At 46.4% G+C, this 19,411-nt stretch overlaps 1 protein-coding gene across 1 annotated transcript in view; it reads left to right on the top strand.

Annotated features, from left to right (window-relative positions):
• Nucleotides 1–17,005, top strand: part of LOC130132831 (sodium/potassium-transporting ATPase subunit alpha-3-like) — a 59,518-nt gene extending 42,513 nt beyond the window's left edge. Inside the window, exons 21-26 of the mRNA XM_056301855.1 lie at nt 1,150–1,273; nt 2,144–2,289; nt 4,302–4,432; nt 11,562–11,663; nt 16,146–16,237; nt 16,871–17,005. Coding sequence (XP_056157830.1) covers nt 1,150–1,273; nt 2,144–2,289; nt 4,302–4,432; nt 11,562–11,663; nt 16,146–16,237; nt 16,871–16,899 — 624 coding nt within the window. The 3' untranslated portion in view covers nt 16,900–17,005. The remainder of the gene's footprint in view (nt 1–1,149; nt 1,274–2,143; nt 2,290–4,301; nt 4,433–11,561; nt 11,664–16,145; nt 16,238–16,870) is intronic.
• Nucleotides 17,006–19,411: the final 2,406 nt, after the last annotated feature.

Here is a 19,411-nt window from a genome sequence, read left to right as displayed (position 1 = left end):
AACATGGCATGTATCCTGTATGGTAACGTGTGTTGTGTGAGTGCTAACATGGCATGTGTCCTGTATGGTAACGTGTGTTGTGTGAGTGCTAACATGGCATGTATCCTGTATGGTAACGTGTGCTGTGTGAGTGCTAACATGGCATGTGTCCTGTATGGTAACGTGTGTTGTGTGAGTGCTAACATGACATGTGTCCTGTATGGTAACGTGTGTTGTGTGAGTGCTAACATGACATGTGTCCTGTATGGTAACGTGTGCTGTGTGAGTGCTAACATGACATGTGTCCTGTATGGTAACGTGTGTTGTGTGAGTGCTAACATGACATGTGTCCTGTATGGTAACGTGTGTTGTGTGAGTGCTAACATGACATGTGTTCTGTATGGTAACGTGTGTTGTGTGAGTGCTAACATGACATGTGTCCTGTATGGTAACGTGTGTTGTGTGAGTGCTAACATGACATGTGTCCTGTATGGTAACGTGTGTTGTGTGAGTGCTAACATGACATGTGTCCTGTATGGTAACGTGTGTTGTGTGAGTGCTAACATGGCATGTATCCTGTATGGTAACGTGTGCTGTGTGAGTGCTAACATGACATGTGTCCTGTATGGTAACGTGTGTTGTGTGAGTGCTAACATGACATGTGTCCTGTATGGTAACGTGTGCTGTGTGAGTGCTAACATGACATGTGTCCTGTATGGTCACATGTGCTGTATGAGTGTGTCTTTTCGCCTAGTTAGTACTCAGGTGTGTGAGGTGTGTGTTCATGTTGCTTTAGGTATGCACCAACACAAGGCAACGTCCATGTAAACTCACCTGTCTTACCAGTGGAGCCCACGCTGTTTATGTGCATGAATACTCATCACTTGAGTGATGAGTATTCATGCATGCATGCTCAACCGCAAACAACAGTACAAACATATGGTGTTTATACCCTGAGCTCAGATCAGGTATCCAGGCAGAAAAACACTGTTTACATAATGTATGATGGTGGTCACAGGCCTGTGCACAATCACTTATGGGTACATATTAAGGAAACAAAGCAATCTGCATGGAATCATGAAATCACTCATTCAGTCAATCAGTGTATCAACAGAGATCATCATCTTTCTCTCTCTGTCTGCCTGTCCTGTCTTTCTCACCCTCCATCAGGTGCCAGCCATCTCCCTGGCCTATGAGGCAGCAGAGAGCGACATCATGAAGCGTCAGCCCAGGAACCCTGCGAGGGACAAGCTGGTCAATGAGAGGCTGATTAGCATCGCCTACGGACAGATCGGTAAGTCCTCATGTGACGACCTGCGGCCTTCTGAGGAAGAGACACTCTAAGAATAGCAGATGTGGATTTGTGGAGGATTTATCCACACAGGAAAGACCCCAGAAACCTGACACTCATTTGAGCCATCCTTCATTTTTATGGATAAGTCATATCATCCAATTACATTATACGGTTATGGCATATCCTTCTTATTCTGTATCATAAGATTTTAGTGTCCTAAATTGGCTGACCAGTTAGACTGTATGATGGTGTTTAACAGTCTGCGGGGGCTTCTGGGAGGCGTGGCAGTCTATTCTGTTGCCTACCAGCATGAGGATCGCCAGTTTGAATCCCCGCGTTACCTCTGGCTTGGTCGGGTTTCTCTACAGACACAATTGGTTGTGTCTGTTAGTGGGAAGCCAGATGTGGGTATGTGTTCTGGTCGCTGCACTAGCGTCTCCTCTGGGTGCCTGTTCAGGGGGGAGGGGGAACTGGGGGGAATAGGTTGCTACATCCCCCTGGTGAAACTCCTCACTGTCAGGTGAAAAGAAGTGGCTGGCTATTCCACATGTATCGGAGGAGACATGTGGTAGTCTGCAGCTCTGCAGATCGGAAGACGGGGTGGAGCAGCGACCGGGACGACTCAGAGGAGTGGGGTAATTGGAAGAGTGGGGTAATTGGAAGTGGGGGTAATTGGCCAAAGTAAATTGGGGAGAAATAGAGGGAACCCCCCCCCCCAAAAAAACAGAGTCTGCAACATAAAAATAACTATGGAGGTGTTAGAGTAAACGACCCTCTTCTCTCTCTCGCTCTCTCTCTGTCTCTCTCTTTCTCTCTCCATCCCTCTCGCCTTCCCTCCCTCTCCCTCTCCCCCTCTCTTTCTCTCCACAGGTATGATCCAGGCTTTAGGAGGCTTCTTCTCCTACTTTGTGATCCTGGCTGAAAACGGTTTCTTGCCCTCTTTACTGGTGGGCATCAGGCTGAACTGGGACGACCGCTCCAACAACGACCTGGAGGACAGCTACGGACAGCAATGGGTACGACTGACCCCCTACATACCACACCAGGAAAACCCACTTTCTGTTGCGGCATTTCTGTCCACCCCGCTTTATGCTAATGTTGGAATTTGGAATTGGAAAGAAACTCAATGGAAGCATCAAAATATAAACAAAAACAGGGCGTCCGGGTGGCGTAGCGATCTATTCCATTGCTTACCAACACAGGGATCGCCTGTTCGAGTCCCGTGTTACCTCTGGCTTGGTCAGGTGTCCCTACAGACACAATTGGTCGTGTCTGCAGGTGGGAAGCTGGATGTGGGTATGTGTCCTGGTCACTGCACTAGCGCCTCCTCTGGTCGGTCGGGGTGCCTGTTCAGGGGGGAGGGGGAACTGGGGGGAATAGCGTGCTACGTCCCCTTGGTGAAACTCCTCACTGTCAGGTGAAAAGAAGCGGCTGGTGACTCCACATGTATCAGAGGAAGCACGTGGTAGTCTGCAGCCCTCCCCGGATCAGCAGAGGGGGTGGAGCAGTGACCAGGACGACTCGGAGGGCGGGGTGATTGGCCGGATACAATTGGGGAGAAAAACGGGCGAAAAAACAAAACAAAAGCAAAAACAAATCAACAAAAACAAATCAAACAAAAGAATCCCAAGTTAACTTAAATCTATTAACGCTGTCTGGGGGTGGAAGAGTTGACATGTCGATAGAGATTATGCTAAAAAAGATGGAAACACAATTTTTATATTTCTCCGAAGTTAAAGAGTTAATTTATATTTCTCCGAAGTTAAATGTCGACCTTTGTCTAATTTATTCAAGACTGTTTTGATTATGTAGTGCTGTGAACGGGGGTAATGTTCCATCACTTAAACCCCACAAATTAAAACAAAGCTAAGTCACGTTTGATTGTAAAAGTTTACTTAAATTTCGCTTAAAATGTTGACAAAGGGTTTGCTAATGTCTTTAATCCAGTGTCTGTCATGGGTCATCAGACAGCGGCAGCAGTGAACCAAACAGGAAACCGCCTTATTTGTAGGGAGTGCACTGGCTAATCCTTACATAATTATTAGTCAGTGTGTAATATCCATATATAATATGTACTCAAAGTCATAACACTACATAAAGAGGACGGACGCATTACGTCACATCAGACTAAGTCATAACACTACATAAAGAGGATGCCTTATGTCACGTCAGACTAAGTCATAACGCTACATAAAGAGGATGCCTTATGTCATGTCAGACTAAGTCATAACACTACATAAAGAGGATGCCTTATGTCATGTCAGACTAAGTCATAACACTACGTAAAGAGGACGCATTATGTCACGTCAGACTAAGTCATAACACTGCATAAAGAGGACGTGTCACGTCACGTCAGACTAAGTCATAACACTACGTAAAGAGGACGCATTATGTCACGTCAGACTAAGTCAACACTGCATAAAGAGGATGCCTTATGTCATGTCAGACTAAGTCATAACACTACATAAAGAGGACGCATTATGTCACGTCAGACTAAGTCATAACACTACATAAAGAGGACGTGTCACGTCACGTCAGACTAAGTCATAACACTATGTAAAGAGGACGCATTATGTCACGTCAGACTAAGTCATAACACTGCATAAAGAGGATGTGTTATGTCACGTCAGACTAAGTCATAACACTACATAAAGAGGACGCATTATGTCACGTCAGACTAAGTCATAACACTACATAAAGAGGACGTGTCACGTCACGTCAGACTAAGTCATAACACTACGTAAAGAGGACGCATTATGTCACGTCAGACTAAGTCATAACACTGCATAAAGAGGATGCGTTATGTCACGTCAGACTAAGTCATAACACTACATAAAGAGGACGCGTTACATCATGTCAGACTAAGTCATATCATCAAACACACACGAGAGAAAAAATTACAGAGAGCATAAAATAATTCTAATGTGCCCACTGCCTACCATGGACGTTTGCAGAGCATTGGTGTAAACTTGTTCCCTGTGTATTCTTTTGTGTGTGTGTGTGTGTGTGTGTGTGTGTGTGTGTACAGACGTACGAGCAGCGTAAGATTGTGGAGTTCACCTGCCACACAGCCTTCTTTGTCAGTATTGTGGTGGTGCAGTGGGCTGACGTCATCATCTGCAAGACCCGGCGCAACTCTGTGTTCCAGCAGGGCATGAAGTGAGAACCCCACCACATAACACATTTATTAACCATATTTACACTGTATACAGACACCACAAAACACATTTAACCATATTTAAACTGTATACAGACACCACAAAACACATTTAACCATATTTAAACTGTATGTTGTTCGTCTGTCGCAGTGACAAGGACCATCTAGTCATCCGAATTCTGTGGGTGTGAAGATCGCTGGTTAGTCCAGTCTGCGCCCTGAATGTTCTTTGGCAGTGTGGGCCTGGGATAGTGGGAGTAGCTGGAGGGTTGCTGGCGTGGTCTTTCCTGGCCTGCCTGTGGCTCTCTGCTGCAGCAGTCCTGGCAGCCTCATATGTGTTTGCACCATTTCGGACAGCTGCACACCACTCTCCTCTGTTCAGAGCTTTCTGTTCCCGTGTGTCGTAGTTGATGGTGTAGGCCCTTAACGAAACCTTCAAGGTGTCTATGAAACGCTTGTTTTGACCACCATGGGAGCGTTTGCCTTGCTTGAGTTCGCCATATAACAGTTTCTTTGGGAGCCGGTGGTCTGGCATGCGAACTACGTGGCCCACCCAACGAAGCTGTGATTGCATGAGGATGGTGTGCATACTTGGCTGCCTTGAGCGAGTGAGGACCTCTGTGTCAGGGATCTCGTCATACCACTTTATGCCAAGAAGTTTTCTGAGGCATGTGGTGTGAAAGTGGTTTAGTGTTTTTGCATGGCATTTGTAAACTGTCCATGTTTTGCAGCTGTAAAACAGTGTGGTGAGAACTATGGCCCGATACAGTTTAATTTTTGTCTCCTGGGTGATGCCTCTCCTGTTCCACACATTCTTGTGGAGTCTGCCAAAAGCAGTACTTGCTTTAGCAAGTCGTGCGGTCATCTCTTCATCAGTGGTGACATATCTGGAGAGAGAACTGCCCAGGTAAGTGAATTTGTCAGCCGCATTTAATTGATGCCCTTTGATGGTGATGTTGGGTACATTGTATGGCTTGTCTGGAGCTGGCTGATGAAGTACTTCAGTCTTTTTTATGTTGATGGTGAGGCCAAAGTTGTTGCAAGCCTCTGAGAACTTATGGACACTATGTTGCATGTTGGCTTCAGATGTAGCGTTGAGGGTGCAGTCAACAGCAAACAGAAGATCGTTGATGGTTGCTGTTTTAACTAAGGTTTTTGCTTTAAGCCGTCCCCCTCTCTGAAGGCATCTGACAGAATGGCTGAGAACATAAGGCTGAACAGGGTTGGGGCAAGGACACAGCCTTGCTTTACTCCGTTAGAGACAGGGAATGACTCAGATGCAACTCCGTTGTCTTGGACTCTGGCTAGCATGCCATCAGGTAGCTGTCGTACAATGGTGATGAACTTTTTTGGACATCCGTATTTTGCCATGATTCTCCTAAGGCTGTCTCTGCAGACAGTATCAAAGGCCTTGGTCAGATCAACAAAAGTGGAGTATAGGTCAACATTTTGTTCCTGGCATTTTTCTTGAAGCTGGCGGGCAGCAAACACCATGTCTATGGTCCTGCTGTGGCAGGATGAGGAAAAACACTGGAGATGAAGGCGAGTTTGAACTTTATTCCTCAGCTCCAAAAACCAAACTACAACAGGGACAAACCAGAGAGCCCGGAACGTAAACCACGCCCCCAGCTCACAGCCCTCCTGGGTGAGAGGCATAGCCCCTAGTGTCTGCCACACCGCGTTCTTTCCAGAATCCACATTGACTCTCAGGTAGAGGTCCTCTCTCGAGGTGTGCACTGAGGCGATTTAATAAAACTCTTGCAAGCATCTTGCCTGTAATGGACAGCAGGGAAATTCCACGGTGGTTATCACATGATTGGTGATTTCCCTTGTGTTTATTGAGGTGGATAATTGAGGCATCTTTAAAGTCCTGAGGTACTGTTTCAGTTTGCCATATGAGATGAAACAACTGCTGAAGTTTCTTCGCAATCGCAGGCCCTCCTTCTTTATAAATTTCAGCTGGGATGGAGTCTGAGCCAGGCGCGATTGCCTTAAGTGTCTCTTCCATTGTTGGAAGGGTGCTCAGCGTCTCATCATATGGAATTTGGGGTAGTTAATCGATGGCTTCATAGTTGATGGTAGAAGGGCGATTCAAAACATTGCCATCTTTCAAGAACCTCCCCTTTGTCTGTGATTAGTGTTGTCCCATCTGCACTAAGGAGCGGGGATGAGCCAGCGATGGCAGGACCGTAGACTTCTTTCATTGTAGGCCATTGTAGGAGTTTTTCGTGTTATTTCTGTCTGCAAAACCCTGTATCTCATCAGCTTTGCTGCTCAGCCATGAATCCTGCATTTGGCGTAGTTTTCTTTGGATAGAGCTGCGGATGTTCCTACATGAATCTGTCTTGGCCGTTGACTGGGGGTCTTCAGTATGAAGTTTGTAGGCACAGCATTTCTCTTCCAACAGCTGGTTTATCTCGGTGCTGTTTCCATCAAGCCAGTCTTTGTGTTTCCTTGTGGAGGGGCCTAGACACTCCAAGCCTGTGTTATACACTGTGTCACGAAGTGTGGTCTAAGCAGCCTCCACATTCTGGCTGTCCAGCACAGTAACCTCCAGTCTTTCCTCCAGAGTGTCTGTAAAGGACTTCTTGATGTCATTATTCTTTAGTTTACTGACATTTAGACGTTTTTTGTGCTTTCATGCCTTGTGGGCGTCTCTTGGGCTGGATGTGGAGATTGACTTTAGAAACAATGAGGCGGTGAACCGTCCAGCACTCTGCCCCACACATAGCCTTTTTAACTCTTTTATGTCCTGCCGGTCTCTTTTCCTGACAATGACATAGTCAATCAGCTGCCAGTGTTTGGACCTCGGGTGCATCCAGGACGTTCTGTTGCGGATGGGGAGCTGAAATACTGAGTTTGTGATCAGAAGCCCATGTTCTGCACAGATCTGAAGAAGTAGCAATCCATTCTTGTTGCAGCTTCCAACTCCGTGCTTTCCGGTCACGCCTTCCCAGGAGATGCTGTCTGTGCCAACTCTTGCATTAAAATCACCAAGAATGATGAGTTTTTCAGCGCTGGGAACGTCGGCAATGACAGTGTTCAGGTCTTCATAAGATTTATCCTTGATCTCGTCCGGGTTGGTCATCATGGGTGCACAGGTGCTGACAATGGTGACAAATTTCTTGTCCTGAGAAAGGGGCAGTCTCAGCGTCATTAGGCGACCATTCACGCCTTTTGGAGGCGTGGCCAGTTTGCTTACGAGCGTTGACTTGACTGCGAAGCCAACTCCAGCTTCACATTTCTCCTCAGGTCCACGTCCACTCCAGAAGAAAGTGTAGTCTGCGCTTCTTTCACGAATGTCACCCTGTCCTACCAGCCTGGTCTCACTCAAGGCAGCTCATTTGCAATAAGCGCTGTGCATCTCTTGGGTCTTTCTGCATTTTCCCTGTCAAGAAGAGTGCGAATGTTCCATGTGGCAATTTTCAAAGGTGTTGTATTCGTCTTTTTTTTCTGTTATTTTGACCGCAAAAATAGGGCCCCCTCTGACCGCGGTTTGCCAGATGGGATGATGTGGAGCAAGCAGTTTTTAGGTCACCTTTTCTAGATCCTTCCTCATGCTAGGGAGGTGAGCAGTGCAGCCCTAAAGAGGGCTGCTCAGTTGTTCAGAGAGCTGCCGGACTCCACTTCTGCTCCTTTCAGTGACGAACGACCATATGTTCTAAGCCGCCTGTCGCTTTGTCACGCCCCTATTGCCACATCATCAACCCCACTCTCTCGTCCGAGACCACCTAGTACCAGTGGCAAGACTAAGTGAGATGACTGGCAATGGAGACGGATGCAGATTTTTCCTCAGGGTTTCTTCCCGAAGCCTTTCCCGTAGACGATTATAACCGCAAGGCAGCAGAGGTTTTAAATCAGAGTTTTCCTTCTCCTAGATGAACTGCCCGACAGGCTAAGGAGCTTCATCTACCTGGGTTTGAAATCAGAGTTGTCCTTCTCCTAGACTGGCTGCCAACCAAGACTAACGAGTCCAATCGACCCACCCCGTTATCCCACCAGGAACCTGGTTGCCCCCGCAGCAGACTTTGTGAAAACAGGAGGTACCACGAGAAGGTGCTGCGGTCACAGTTGCGTGGGAGCGGCCATATGCTAGGATATGTAACAGGAAACCATATGCAAGGTCCTACCTAGCAAGCTAAGTGATGGACCCGTGGCCATCACTACACCAGAAAGCGAGAGGCCACCGCACCGCTTTGCATTCCTTTTGGCAAGTAGGACATCTGACCCAATACTCCCCACCTCCCACCACAAAATACATACACCACAAAACACATTTAACCATGTTTAAACTGTACACAGACACCACATAACACATTTAACCATGTTTAAACTGTATACAGACACCACATAACACATTTAACCATGTTTAAACTGTACACAGACACCACATAACACATTTAACCATGTTTAAATTGTATACAGACACCACATAACACATTTAACCATGTTTAAACTGTACACAGACACCACATAACACATTTAACCATGTTTAAACTGTACACAGACACCACATAACACATTTAACCATGTTTAAACTGTATACAGACACCACATAACACATTTAACCATGTTTAAATTGTATACAGACACCACATAACACATTTAACCATGTTTAAACTGTACACAGACACCACATAACACATTCAACCATGTTTAAATTGTATACAGACACCACATAACACATTTAACCATGTTTAAACTGTATACAGACACCACATAACACATTTAACCATGTTTAAACTGTACACAGACACCACATAACACATTTAACCATGTTTAAACTGTACACAGACACCACAGAAGACATTTAACCATGTTTAAATTGTATACAGACACCACATAACACATTTAACCATGTTTAAATTGTATACAGACACCACATAACACATTTAACCATGTTTAAACTGTACACAGACACCACATAACACATTTAACCATGTTTAAATTGTATACAGACACCACATAACACATTTAACCATGTTTAAACTGTACACAGACACCACATAACACATTTAACCATGTTTAAATTGTATACAGACACCACAGAAGACATTTAACCATGTTTAAACTGTACACAGACACCACATAACACATTTAACCATGTTTAAACTGTACACAGACACCACATAACACATTTAACCATGTTTAAACTGTACACAGACACCACATAACACATTTAACCATGTTTAAACTGTACACAGACACCACAGAAGACATTTAACCATGTTTAAACTGTACACAGACACCACATAACACATTTAACCATGTTTAAACTGTATACGGACAAACACAGTCGAGTAGCCGTGACCCTATCCCTACTGGATAAATAAAGACTACTGAGATGTGTGGAATATTCGCCCCCCTTTAAAAACCAATATATAAAATCCAGTGAGTCAAGTAAATTCTTTATGAGACAGTACAAGCCTGTTTCATGCAATAAGTAATTTACGTGATTCACCGGATTATTTTGCTCCTTATTTGTTGAGCACTTTCCCTACCTTTGAGTGTTTCTTTTAACAAAGTTTTATAAATATATATAGTGAGATCTGCAAGTGCACTGCAAAAACCAAGATCGTAGCAAGTGATTTTTTGCACTTGCTACTTGCTAAATCTCCTGTCCAGAGAATGAGTCTGGTTTTTTTCTTGTCTGATAAGATCAATAATCTTGCAGAGGGTTTCTGTTGTTTTAACAGCTCATCCTGACTTGTCTTGGTAAGGCGCTATAGCTGTTTGTAAGTGTCTTGTGTTAAATGTCAGGGAGTCACGTCAGTGCCGCCAACGCTGTCGATACCAGATGTCATCATCAACAGATGTGTTTGATTTATTTCAAGAATCAGACACTCGCCAAGTCCAACAACATTTTTTGGGACAACACAAAACAACGGTTTTTGATTATTTTATTTGTTCCCCCATTTCCCCTTTATCATCCATGGGTCTTCCCTCATCTGTCCTCTCCCCGTGGAGCAGTTTTTGGCAGGAAATGTTTCTATAGCAGTCACACAGACCCAGATACCGCTAACATGACTCGGCTCTGCTCCAGTCCTAAAGGTCAGCCTGGAGGGAGAAACACCACAGCAATCCAAAAGTACATTTGGACCGGATCCTTATGATAGTCCACTGTGTCAGCCATACGGACAGGACGGAGCACTATTAAACCTTTTTCAGCCTGAACATTGACGATGTGACTCATTAACTGAACAATTAAAAGAGAAAATGAAGTGGCTGGTCATGTGTTCGGCTGTGCAGCCTTCATGTTCTTTCAACATGTGAAAGCTGGACTGTACACTTCAGAAAGCCTGCATGGTGCATGTATACGTCTCTACCAGGCACCTAAAAATGTGGAAGAAATAGAATGCTACATGTGGCTTCTGGGTGGCGTGGCGGTCTATTCCGTCGCCTACCAACACAGACATCACCAGTTCGAGTCCCCGTGCTACCTCCGGCTTGGTCGGGCGTCCCTACAGACCCAATTGGCCGTGTCTGCGGGTGGGAAGCCGGATGTGGGTATGTGTCCTGGTCGCTGCACTAGCGCCTCCTCTGGTCGGTCGGGGCGCCTGTTCAGGGGGGAGGGGGAACTGGGGGGAATAGTGTGATCCTCCCACACGCTACGTCCTCCTGGTGAAACTCCTCACTGTCAGGTGAAAAGAAGTGGCTGGTGACTCCACATGTATGGGAGGAGGCATGTGGTATAGGCTGCAGGCCTCCCTGGATCGGCAGAGGGGGTGGAGCAGAGACCGGGACGGCTCGGAGGAGTGGGGTAATTGGCCAAGTACAATTGGGGAGAAAAATCCAAAAGAAGAAACAAAATGAATTTTACGTGTAGATATGAATGGATGAATAAAACATCTGGCATTTCTTTGGAATATTAGTTTTCCTTTGTCATCAGTTTATCAGTAAATTAATTTTTGCCTATTTTATTGACTCTCCTCTATTGATGTAGTCATGCCCTCATGTTTCTGTTTATTACTGGAGGATTCCTAGTTAAAACACTTCCCTTATCTCAACATTTCAGGAATACGAGTGTTGACTCCTCAGTTTCTCCGTCTTCATGTCTCTGTCCCTGTCTCGTCATCCTTCTGTCAGTGTGTCCTCTAACTCTGTCCCACGTCTTTGTGTTTGTTTATCCAGGAACAAGATCCTGATCTTTGGCCTGTTTGAGGAGACGGCCCTGGCTGCCTTCCTGTCTTACTGCCCCGGCATGGACGTGGCACTGCGGATGTACCCACTCAAGTGAGTGTCAGCGGATGAACGTGTGTGTCTGTCATTAACTCACAGCACCAGGTAGTAAAGCATATCGTAGGCACGAGTGTGTGTCCAGTCAAACCCAAATGGCACAAGTGCACAACAGGTAGCTCACCAACGCGGATGCCAGTCATGGGGAGACTAAGGGATCTCGTCTCCAGGTCATAGCGGTCAAAGGCGCCGGCGCTAGTTCAAGGTGTGGCCGGTACATTTTTTTTGATGACTTCAGGACATGCTAGGCTGGCGGTAATCGGGTGCAACGGAGGTGCGGTTGTAAAAGTGTTGGAGTAGAAGGAATAAATGATCAGTAGGAGTGGTGGGGGCAGTCTTCAGTTACGGCCATCAAATCAGCTCCTCTCATTTCCCTTAAAAGCGGCGTGCTCTGTCATGGCGAGCTGCCAGTTTCATCATGGGCGGTGGAAGTCCGGACTGGCTAAGGCAGAAAAGCTTCTCCTGATGTCCTTGTTCGGGAGGTGCAGAGTCCCCAAGTGTGCACACAACAGACATGAACACCATTTCTAATGTGACATGGGACAACGCGCCAACATGATTATTTGAAAGGCTACCATTTTAACATGTCTTCGTTCTTACCAGCGTCTTCCTCTCTTTCCTGTGCATGCAGTGAACACAGCAGGGACCTTAAACGGCTGTGGTCACGGATCAGTTGGCCGAGGCAGTCGGTTCGTTCTCGTTTTCTGGAAGCCTACTTTCTGGATGCACTGTATATAGTATATACACCTCTCTCTCTCTCTCTCTCTCTCTCTCTCTCTCTCTCTCTCTCTCTCTCTCTCTCTCTCTCTCTCCAATTCAATTCAGTTCAGTTCAATATGTGCTTTATTGGCATGACAGGTTTGTGTACATGTTGCCAAAGCATGTAAAACAACAGCACAACACAACAATGATCGTAATAACAACAACAATGATTATGCTATCAAACAACAACAGTAGCAATAACAGTTTATGGTTCCACGGCCTAGCCGGCAAGAACACGGCACCAACAACGCCGAGGCCATGCACTCGGCCCCAGGGGGCCACACTCACTGAGAATGCGCCACCTCCGAATAGATATGTTCAAAATGACTTTTCCACATTTCTCCATTTTGGATAGGCAGGTCTTGTGGTTTTGTAGCGCTCAAATTATTCCACATTTCCCAGAATTGGTTTTGATTCAGGGAATGTTCTATTTCCTGTAGGGTTCTATCTACATGGCTTTGTTTTTTCATTCTTAATGTGTGTTTATATCGTTTTAATGTTTCGCTATATTTCTTTCTTATATCCATATCTTGAGGTTGGTAGTGTTTCAGGTTTGACCATTTACGCAGTTCTTTTCTTATATTTTTACAATCGTTGTCAAACCATTTTTCATGTTCAGGTTGTTTCTTTTTTTCTGTTGTGGGTCCTTGGTAGGACCATGTTTGCTGCCGTCTGAAAGATACAATTGATTTCATTGACAGCTTGGTTGGTACTGTCCTTATTAGTTTCAAACGGTTTGTTAATGAAGTTAGTAATCATATTAAGTAATTTGGATGAATTCAGGATATTGATAAATTTTTCTGCACTGTCTGCAGCCCATCTGTAGGTCTTATTAATTTTGAACAGCTTGCTGGGCTCCTCTATAGGCATTTGAGTCAGGTTAATAGTTTTGAAGAAAATCCTAATTTGGTTATGGTCAGAAAGAGGAGTTTGTTGTCTGACAGTGAATGTGTTGAAGGAGGTGGGGTCCATGTCAGTTATTGCATAGTCAACCACACTAGCTCCAAGACCTGAACAACATGTGAACCTTCCCAGAGAGTCCTCTCTCTCTCTCTCTCTCTCGCGCTCTCTCTCTCGGTCTCTCTCTTCCTCTCTTCTCTCTCTCTTCCTCTCTCTCTCTCTTCCTCTCCTCTCTCTCTCTCTCTCTCTTCTCTCTCTCGCTCTCTCTCTCTCTTCCTCTCTTCTCTCTCTCTTCCTCTCTTCTCTCTCTCTCTCTTCTCTCTCTCTCACTCTCTTCTCTCTCTCTCGCTCTCTCTCTCTCTTCCTCTCTTCTCTCTCTCTTCCTCTCTTCTCTCTCTTCCTCTCTTCTCTCTCTTCCTCTCTCTCTCTCTCGCTCTCTCTCTTCCTCTCTTCTCTCTCTCGCTCTCTCTCTTCCTCTCTTCCTCTCTTCTCTCTCGGAGCGGGTGAGGAAGTGAGGAGGGAGTAGCAGCGTGTTGCTTCGGTATAAACGAGTTTCTAAAATGCCCCCCCCCCCCATTGTTCTCTCCGTCTTGTCCTTTTTCATGTGCTTTTTTGTTGTCTTTTAGTTAGTTTTTTTCGGTGACAGGTCTAAACAGAGTTGTTTTAGTTTCAGTGACGGTACTACCGCCCTCAGCGGGGCAATATGGCTGCTGTGGGAGGTGGAGGGGTGGCGTTTGAAAAGTTGACACGCCGTCATGTGATTAAAGTGGCTCCGGTGGTCACGTGCTCGGTGGAGGAGCGCTGCCTCGCGGTAGGGGAGCATGTGGGATATGGACGCTGCGGTCATGTGTATCGATAGTGGTGATGAAGCCAGCCAGGTGGTGGACAGCGGTGTGGTGATGAAGGACAGGTTGACTCCCGTTCTGCCGCTGGTTCATCCTGCCACGAGACTCACCATTTCTAATGTTCCCCCCTTCATGAGGGAGGCCGCTTTACAGAAGGAGCCTGCCAGATACGGACAGCGAGTGTCCCCGATAAAAATGGTCTCTTCGGGTTCCCAGTCTCCTCACTTGAGACACACCGTGTCCCATAGGAGACGAGGCTTCATAATTCTGAGAGCTAATGCGGAGGATTTGGATCTGAAGCTTAAGTTCAGGATTGACGAGTTTGACTACATTGTGTTTGTTACATCCGGTATGATGAAATGTTTTGGCCGTGGGTCTGAGGGGCATTTAATAAGGTCTCGTCCCGGCAGGAGTGAGGGTAGGCGATGCGCCATGAGCGGCGCATGTCCGGCTGAGGACGGCGCTGCCGAGTCGGCACAGGGCAGACAGGAGGCCGGGGAGCGAGGGGCAGGAGAAATAGACTAGGTGGGGGAACAGAAAGAGACCGAGGCTGGAGAAGATAAGGAAAACGGATGGACTGAGCAGGCAGGAGAGGAAGGTGGGCAGGTTGAGCTGGTTAAAAAAGGTGCTCACGATGGGAAGGTGACAGGACTTGAACAGGTGGAAGCTGACGGAAATGAAAACAGTGAGAACGGGGAGTGAAGCAACCTGGCTGGGCGAGATGTGAATTGTGGTGGGAAGAAGCAAATATGGCAGACTGCTGTTAGAGTGGCAGAGTCTGTACTTGAGGAAGAGGGAGAGACGCTGTCGGACGATGAAGTAAAATTAAAAAAGTCTATTAAAAGGAAGGCCACAGAGGGTAGACAGGACAATTTAAAAGCAAAGAGGGTTTCAGAGGGTAAAAAGCCACCCTCCTCCTCTTCACCTGAGGGGGCCACAGGAGAAAGTGACTGTTAGTTCCCACTTCTCATACACAGGTGGACACTGAAGGGAGCCAAGCTTTCCTGAAAATCAGGAAGCTTTTCCAGGTCACCAAGGGTTTGAGGGTGGTCAAGGTGGAAAATTACTTTCCAGACTTGCAGCTTTTTGTGGACTCAGTCAGACGTTTGATGAAAAACACAGGAGATTTGGAAGTGAACACATTTACTGAGCAGGAAATCTCCAGACTGAGAAAACTTGTACAGAAAGTGAAATGGCAACTCCTTGATGATGCTTAAGACGAGTTTGGTGGACGAGTGTGTTGCTCTGGGCGATCTTCCTCTTACTGCTGCTGGAGGAGCCACTGACTCATGGAGCCAGGCTGGATGTCCACCACCGGTGCTCTCCAGGACTTTCCCAGAAACTGGTTTCCACCACAAACATCACCCTACAGAGCAGAGCTCCTACACAAAAATGGCTTTTTTTTCTCCCAGAACTGGGGGCGGTATTGTGCATAGTGGGAGTTGATGAAGATGTTTTTCTTTTTTAATTTGTGTAATGAGGGAAAGTCCTGGCTGTATTACTGGCTTTGTTCCATTTTATTTCTTTGGTATGTACATTGTGTAAACTCAACATCATTGCACGCTGTCCATCTTGGGAGAGAGCTCCTCCTCTGTTGCTCTCCCTGAGGTCTCTTCCTATTTTTTCTCCCTGTTAAAGGTTTTTTTTTAGGGAGTTGTTCCTTATCTGATGCGAGGGTCTAAGGACAGGATGTTGTGTTGCTGTTAACCCTCTGAGGCGAATTTGTGTTTATGTTGGGCTGTTTTATTTTGAAGTTCTGCTTTTGCAAATACTTGTTTAGATACTCAATGGTCTTTTTTTCCTGACGCTTTTTTTGTATGAGCTGGACGATAAAGAGAGGATTGTGTTTGAGTATCAGCTGTTGGACTGTGATGTATTCTGAATAAATGTACCTTTTTAAAATAAATCTCTCTCTCTCTCTCTCTCTCTCTCTCTCTCCCTCTCTCTCTCTTTCTCTCTCTCTCTCTCTCAGGCCAAGTTGGTGGTTCTGTGCATTCCCATACAGTTTCCTCATCTTTGTCTATGATGAGATCCGAAAACTCATACTGCGCCGAAACCCCGGAGGTAAGACCACACACACACACACACACACACACACACACACACACACACACACACACACACACTACTGACAGTGTCTCTGTGTTTTCCTCAGTATATGTATTTCTTTCTGAGATGTAGTTTAAGTGGTGCATTCAGGGACCAGCCTTGTCATCTTGTTTCCTACCAGGATGCTGAAATAACTGGACTGCAGGTTGCCGTGTGCCTGGTTTTTACTCTGCAGTGTCTTTTGTCAGGCTGGTTTTTACTCTGCAGTGTCTTTTGTCAGGCTGGTTTTTACTCTGCAGTGTGTTGTGTCAGGCTGGACTGCTTCTCCATAGTTTTGTAAAAGTAGTGACCACAGGAGGATGTCAGGTCAACTCACAATATGACTGAGCTCAGTAACGTTTTATGCAAATGTGTGCATGATAAACCAGAAATCTGTTTTTCTCTCCCTCTTCTCGTCTCCTCTTTTCTCTTCTCCTCTTTTCTCTTCTCTTCTCTTCTCGTCTCCTCTTTTCTCTTCTCTTCTCTTCTCGTCTCCTCTTTTCTCTTCTCGTCTCGTCTCTTCTCTTCTCTTCTCTTCTCGTCTCCTCTTTTCTCTTCTCGTCTCTTCTCTTCTCCTCTCTTCTTGTCTCTTCTCTTCTTTCTCTGCAGGCTGGGTGGAAAAGGAGACTTACTATTAAACTATCAGAACCATTCTTTACTTCTCTCCCCCTCCCTACCCTGAACACATTCCCTACACCCCCCCTCTACTTTCTCCTCCTCTAATCCATCCATCCCTCTCCACACCCTCCAACCATACAAGAGAAGAACTGTTTACTCCTCTCCCTTTTTCTCCTCCTCCTCTTCTTCCTCTCCCTGCATCTTCCCATCCATCACTCCCCTCTTGAAATAAACAGACAAACGCCAAGTCAACCAGAGGACCAACGACACAGGATGAGAGGAGGAGGAGGAGGAGGTTTGGAGGAAGGTTGCTCCCTCTCCTCCACACTTCTCTGCTTTTGCCCCTCCATCCTGCTGTGTTTTTTGTTGTTTTGTTTGTTTTTATTTCTTTTTCTGATCCAAAGACCTCAGCATTAGTCTGCCAGTGAAAGTGTCGTGCCAACGGGTTAATAAGGAAGTGCTGGATCCAGAAACTCTTCCGTACGTGTGTGCGCTGTAACGGCGCCTTCGCGTGGCGCTTAATGATAGATACCAGTGATTATTAACCATGATTTACAGTTAATAAATACAGCAGAATAAACACTATTACACACCGTTCAGCATTGGTGCAGAGCAGCACCGTGTCAGCCCCCGTCTGGACTCCCCTGTGGATGTGAGCGAGTGGGTGGTGTGATTTCCACTTACTTTTTTATTTTTTTGCCTGAGACCGGCTCCCCGATCACTGCCATCCTCGTCACTCGCCCACTCTGACCTCCTTTTCCTCCATCCTCCCTTCATAGTTCCTTCCTTCTCTCCCCTCTACCCCCCCCCTTCTCTCTCTCTCTCTCTGGTCACTGCCAATCTTCTACTGCCTTTTCCTTCCCCACCTCTTCCTCTTCCTCTTCTTCCACCTGCTCCTCTTTCTGCCACCAAGCCCATTCGACAAGTCAAGGAAGAAGCTCACTTCCTAATCTCACCATCAAACTGAAGCACCCCCCCACCCACACACAGGAGGTTAAAGGTCACCCACCCCACCTCCCTCTCCTCCCTGCCTGTCTCCTTCTCCTGCCCTTCCCCTGTTCTTTTCCGCTCGTGTTGTTGTTGTTTTCTAATAGACGACTGGGTGTTTTTTAAGAAACAAATAATTGTCAGTAAAAGTTTTATGTAATTTTTTTTTAAGGTTAGGAGTGAGTCTGAGAGCTGCTTGTTTTCATTCGGACATGACGAAGCACACCGTCTCTCCCTCCCTCTCGCTCTCTCTCCCTCTTTCCCTCTCTCTCTCCTCCTCTCCTTCCTCCCTCGCCCTTGTTTGTCCGCCCCTGTTTGTCTGTTTGTGAACGCTGTGCAAAAACTTTTGTCCTTGTAAGCTCCCGTCTCCTCCCCACCTCCCCGTCCCACCTTCTCCTCCCCTATTGACAAAGAAAAAAAGAAAAAGACAAACAATCTTTCTGTGTCCTCGGAAAAAGAGATTTCTCTCTGATTTCATTATTTAAATCAGCGAAGAAGAAAAAGGGAAAATATGGAGCAAGGCGCTGTACCTTACCGTGCAAAACAGCAGCGGGAAAGAAAACACAAAATGAAATAAAAATGACGGATCTCTCTTTTTTCAGCTTGGTCTCTGGTTTGTTTTTGTGTGGAGTTTTGTCAGAAAATAAATGCTGTGACCAGCCTATGAAGGAAGTCATTACTGACGAGGACCCTGGCGTGCAGACCTTCACATGATGCACCTCATGTCATCGACAGCCTCCTACCTTGTTATTAGAAATGGTGCCGGCGTTTCCTCCGGCATGTGAGGGAGCAGTGCATGACAGATAGCCGGTACAGTCACACGTTACTGTTTTCTGCATTAGTACGGGAAGGGGGGGGAGGTGCTGCCGGGGCTTTAGCCCCCCCGCCCCCCTTGTGGTGGCTGCAGGCTGTAGCATCTTACACTCAGCAGTAACCGTAAACTTGAAAAATTCAGACAAATTAAAAATATAAATTGTGTGTAGAATGGGTTTAGACAGACTTGTAGGATTGTGTTGATAAATACATTTTAATTATTTAAATTATTTGTCGAAGAGAATCCTCCTCTTCCTCCAAGAAGCCGCGTGACCCGCGTCCACACAGCCAAGCAGCAATGGCGAGCAACAGCAAGCAAAATGGACATCAGATTTTTCTTAAGTGACGTTAACGTTCCCACAAAAAGCACAAACGAGTGTTATCAATAGTAATGTTACCGAGGACGACGGGGATGAGGACAACAACACCGCTGACACCACACCCACTCCAGCGGCAGCCACAGAGAAGGTTCAAGCTAGCGTTAGCTGCAGCAGCACAGCCAGTCACTCCACGAGAGGGTGCCAGCGGGGACGGGGAAACAACAGCCCACCAGCCCTACCTCTGCCCGTGCTGGGGCGGCCAGGGCCAGCCGAGTCAGGGACGAGGAGCCCTAGAGTCAGGGACGAGGAGCCCTAGACTCCGGGACGAGGAGCCCTAGACTCCGGGACGAGGAGCCCTAGACTCCGGGACGAGGAGCCCTAGAGTCAGGGACGAGGAGCCCTAGACTCAGGG

The sequence above is a fragment of the Lampris incognitus genome, unplaced genomic scaffold, assembly GCF_029633865.1.
Source record: "Lampris incognitus isolate fLamInc1 unplaced genomic scaffold, fLamInc1.hap2 scaffold_180, whole genome shotgun sequence".
NCBI lineage: Eukaryota > Metazoa > Chordata > Actinopteri > Lampriformes > Lampridae > Lampris > Lampris incognitus.
Note: the sequence above shows the minus strand (reverse complement) of the source record. Positions and strands in the feature narration are given on the sequence as shown.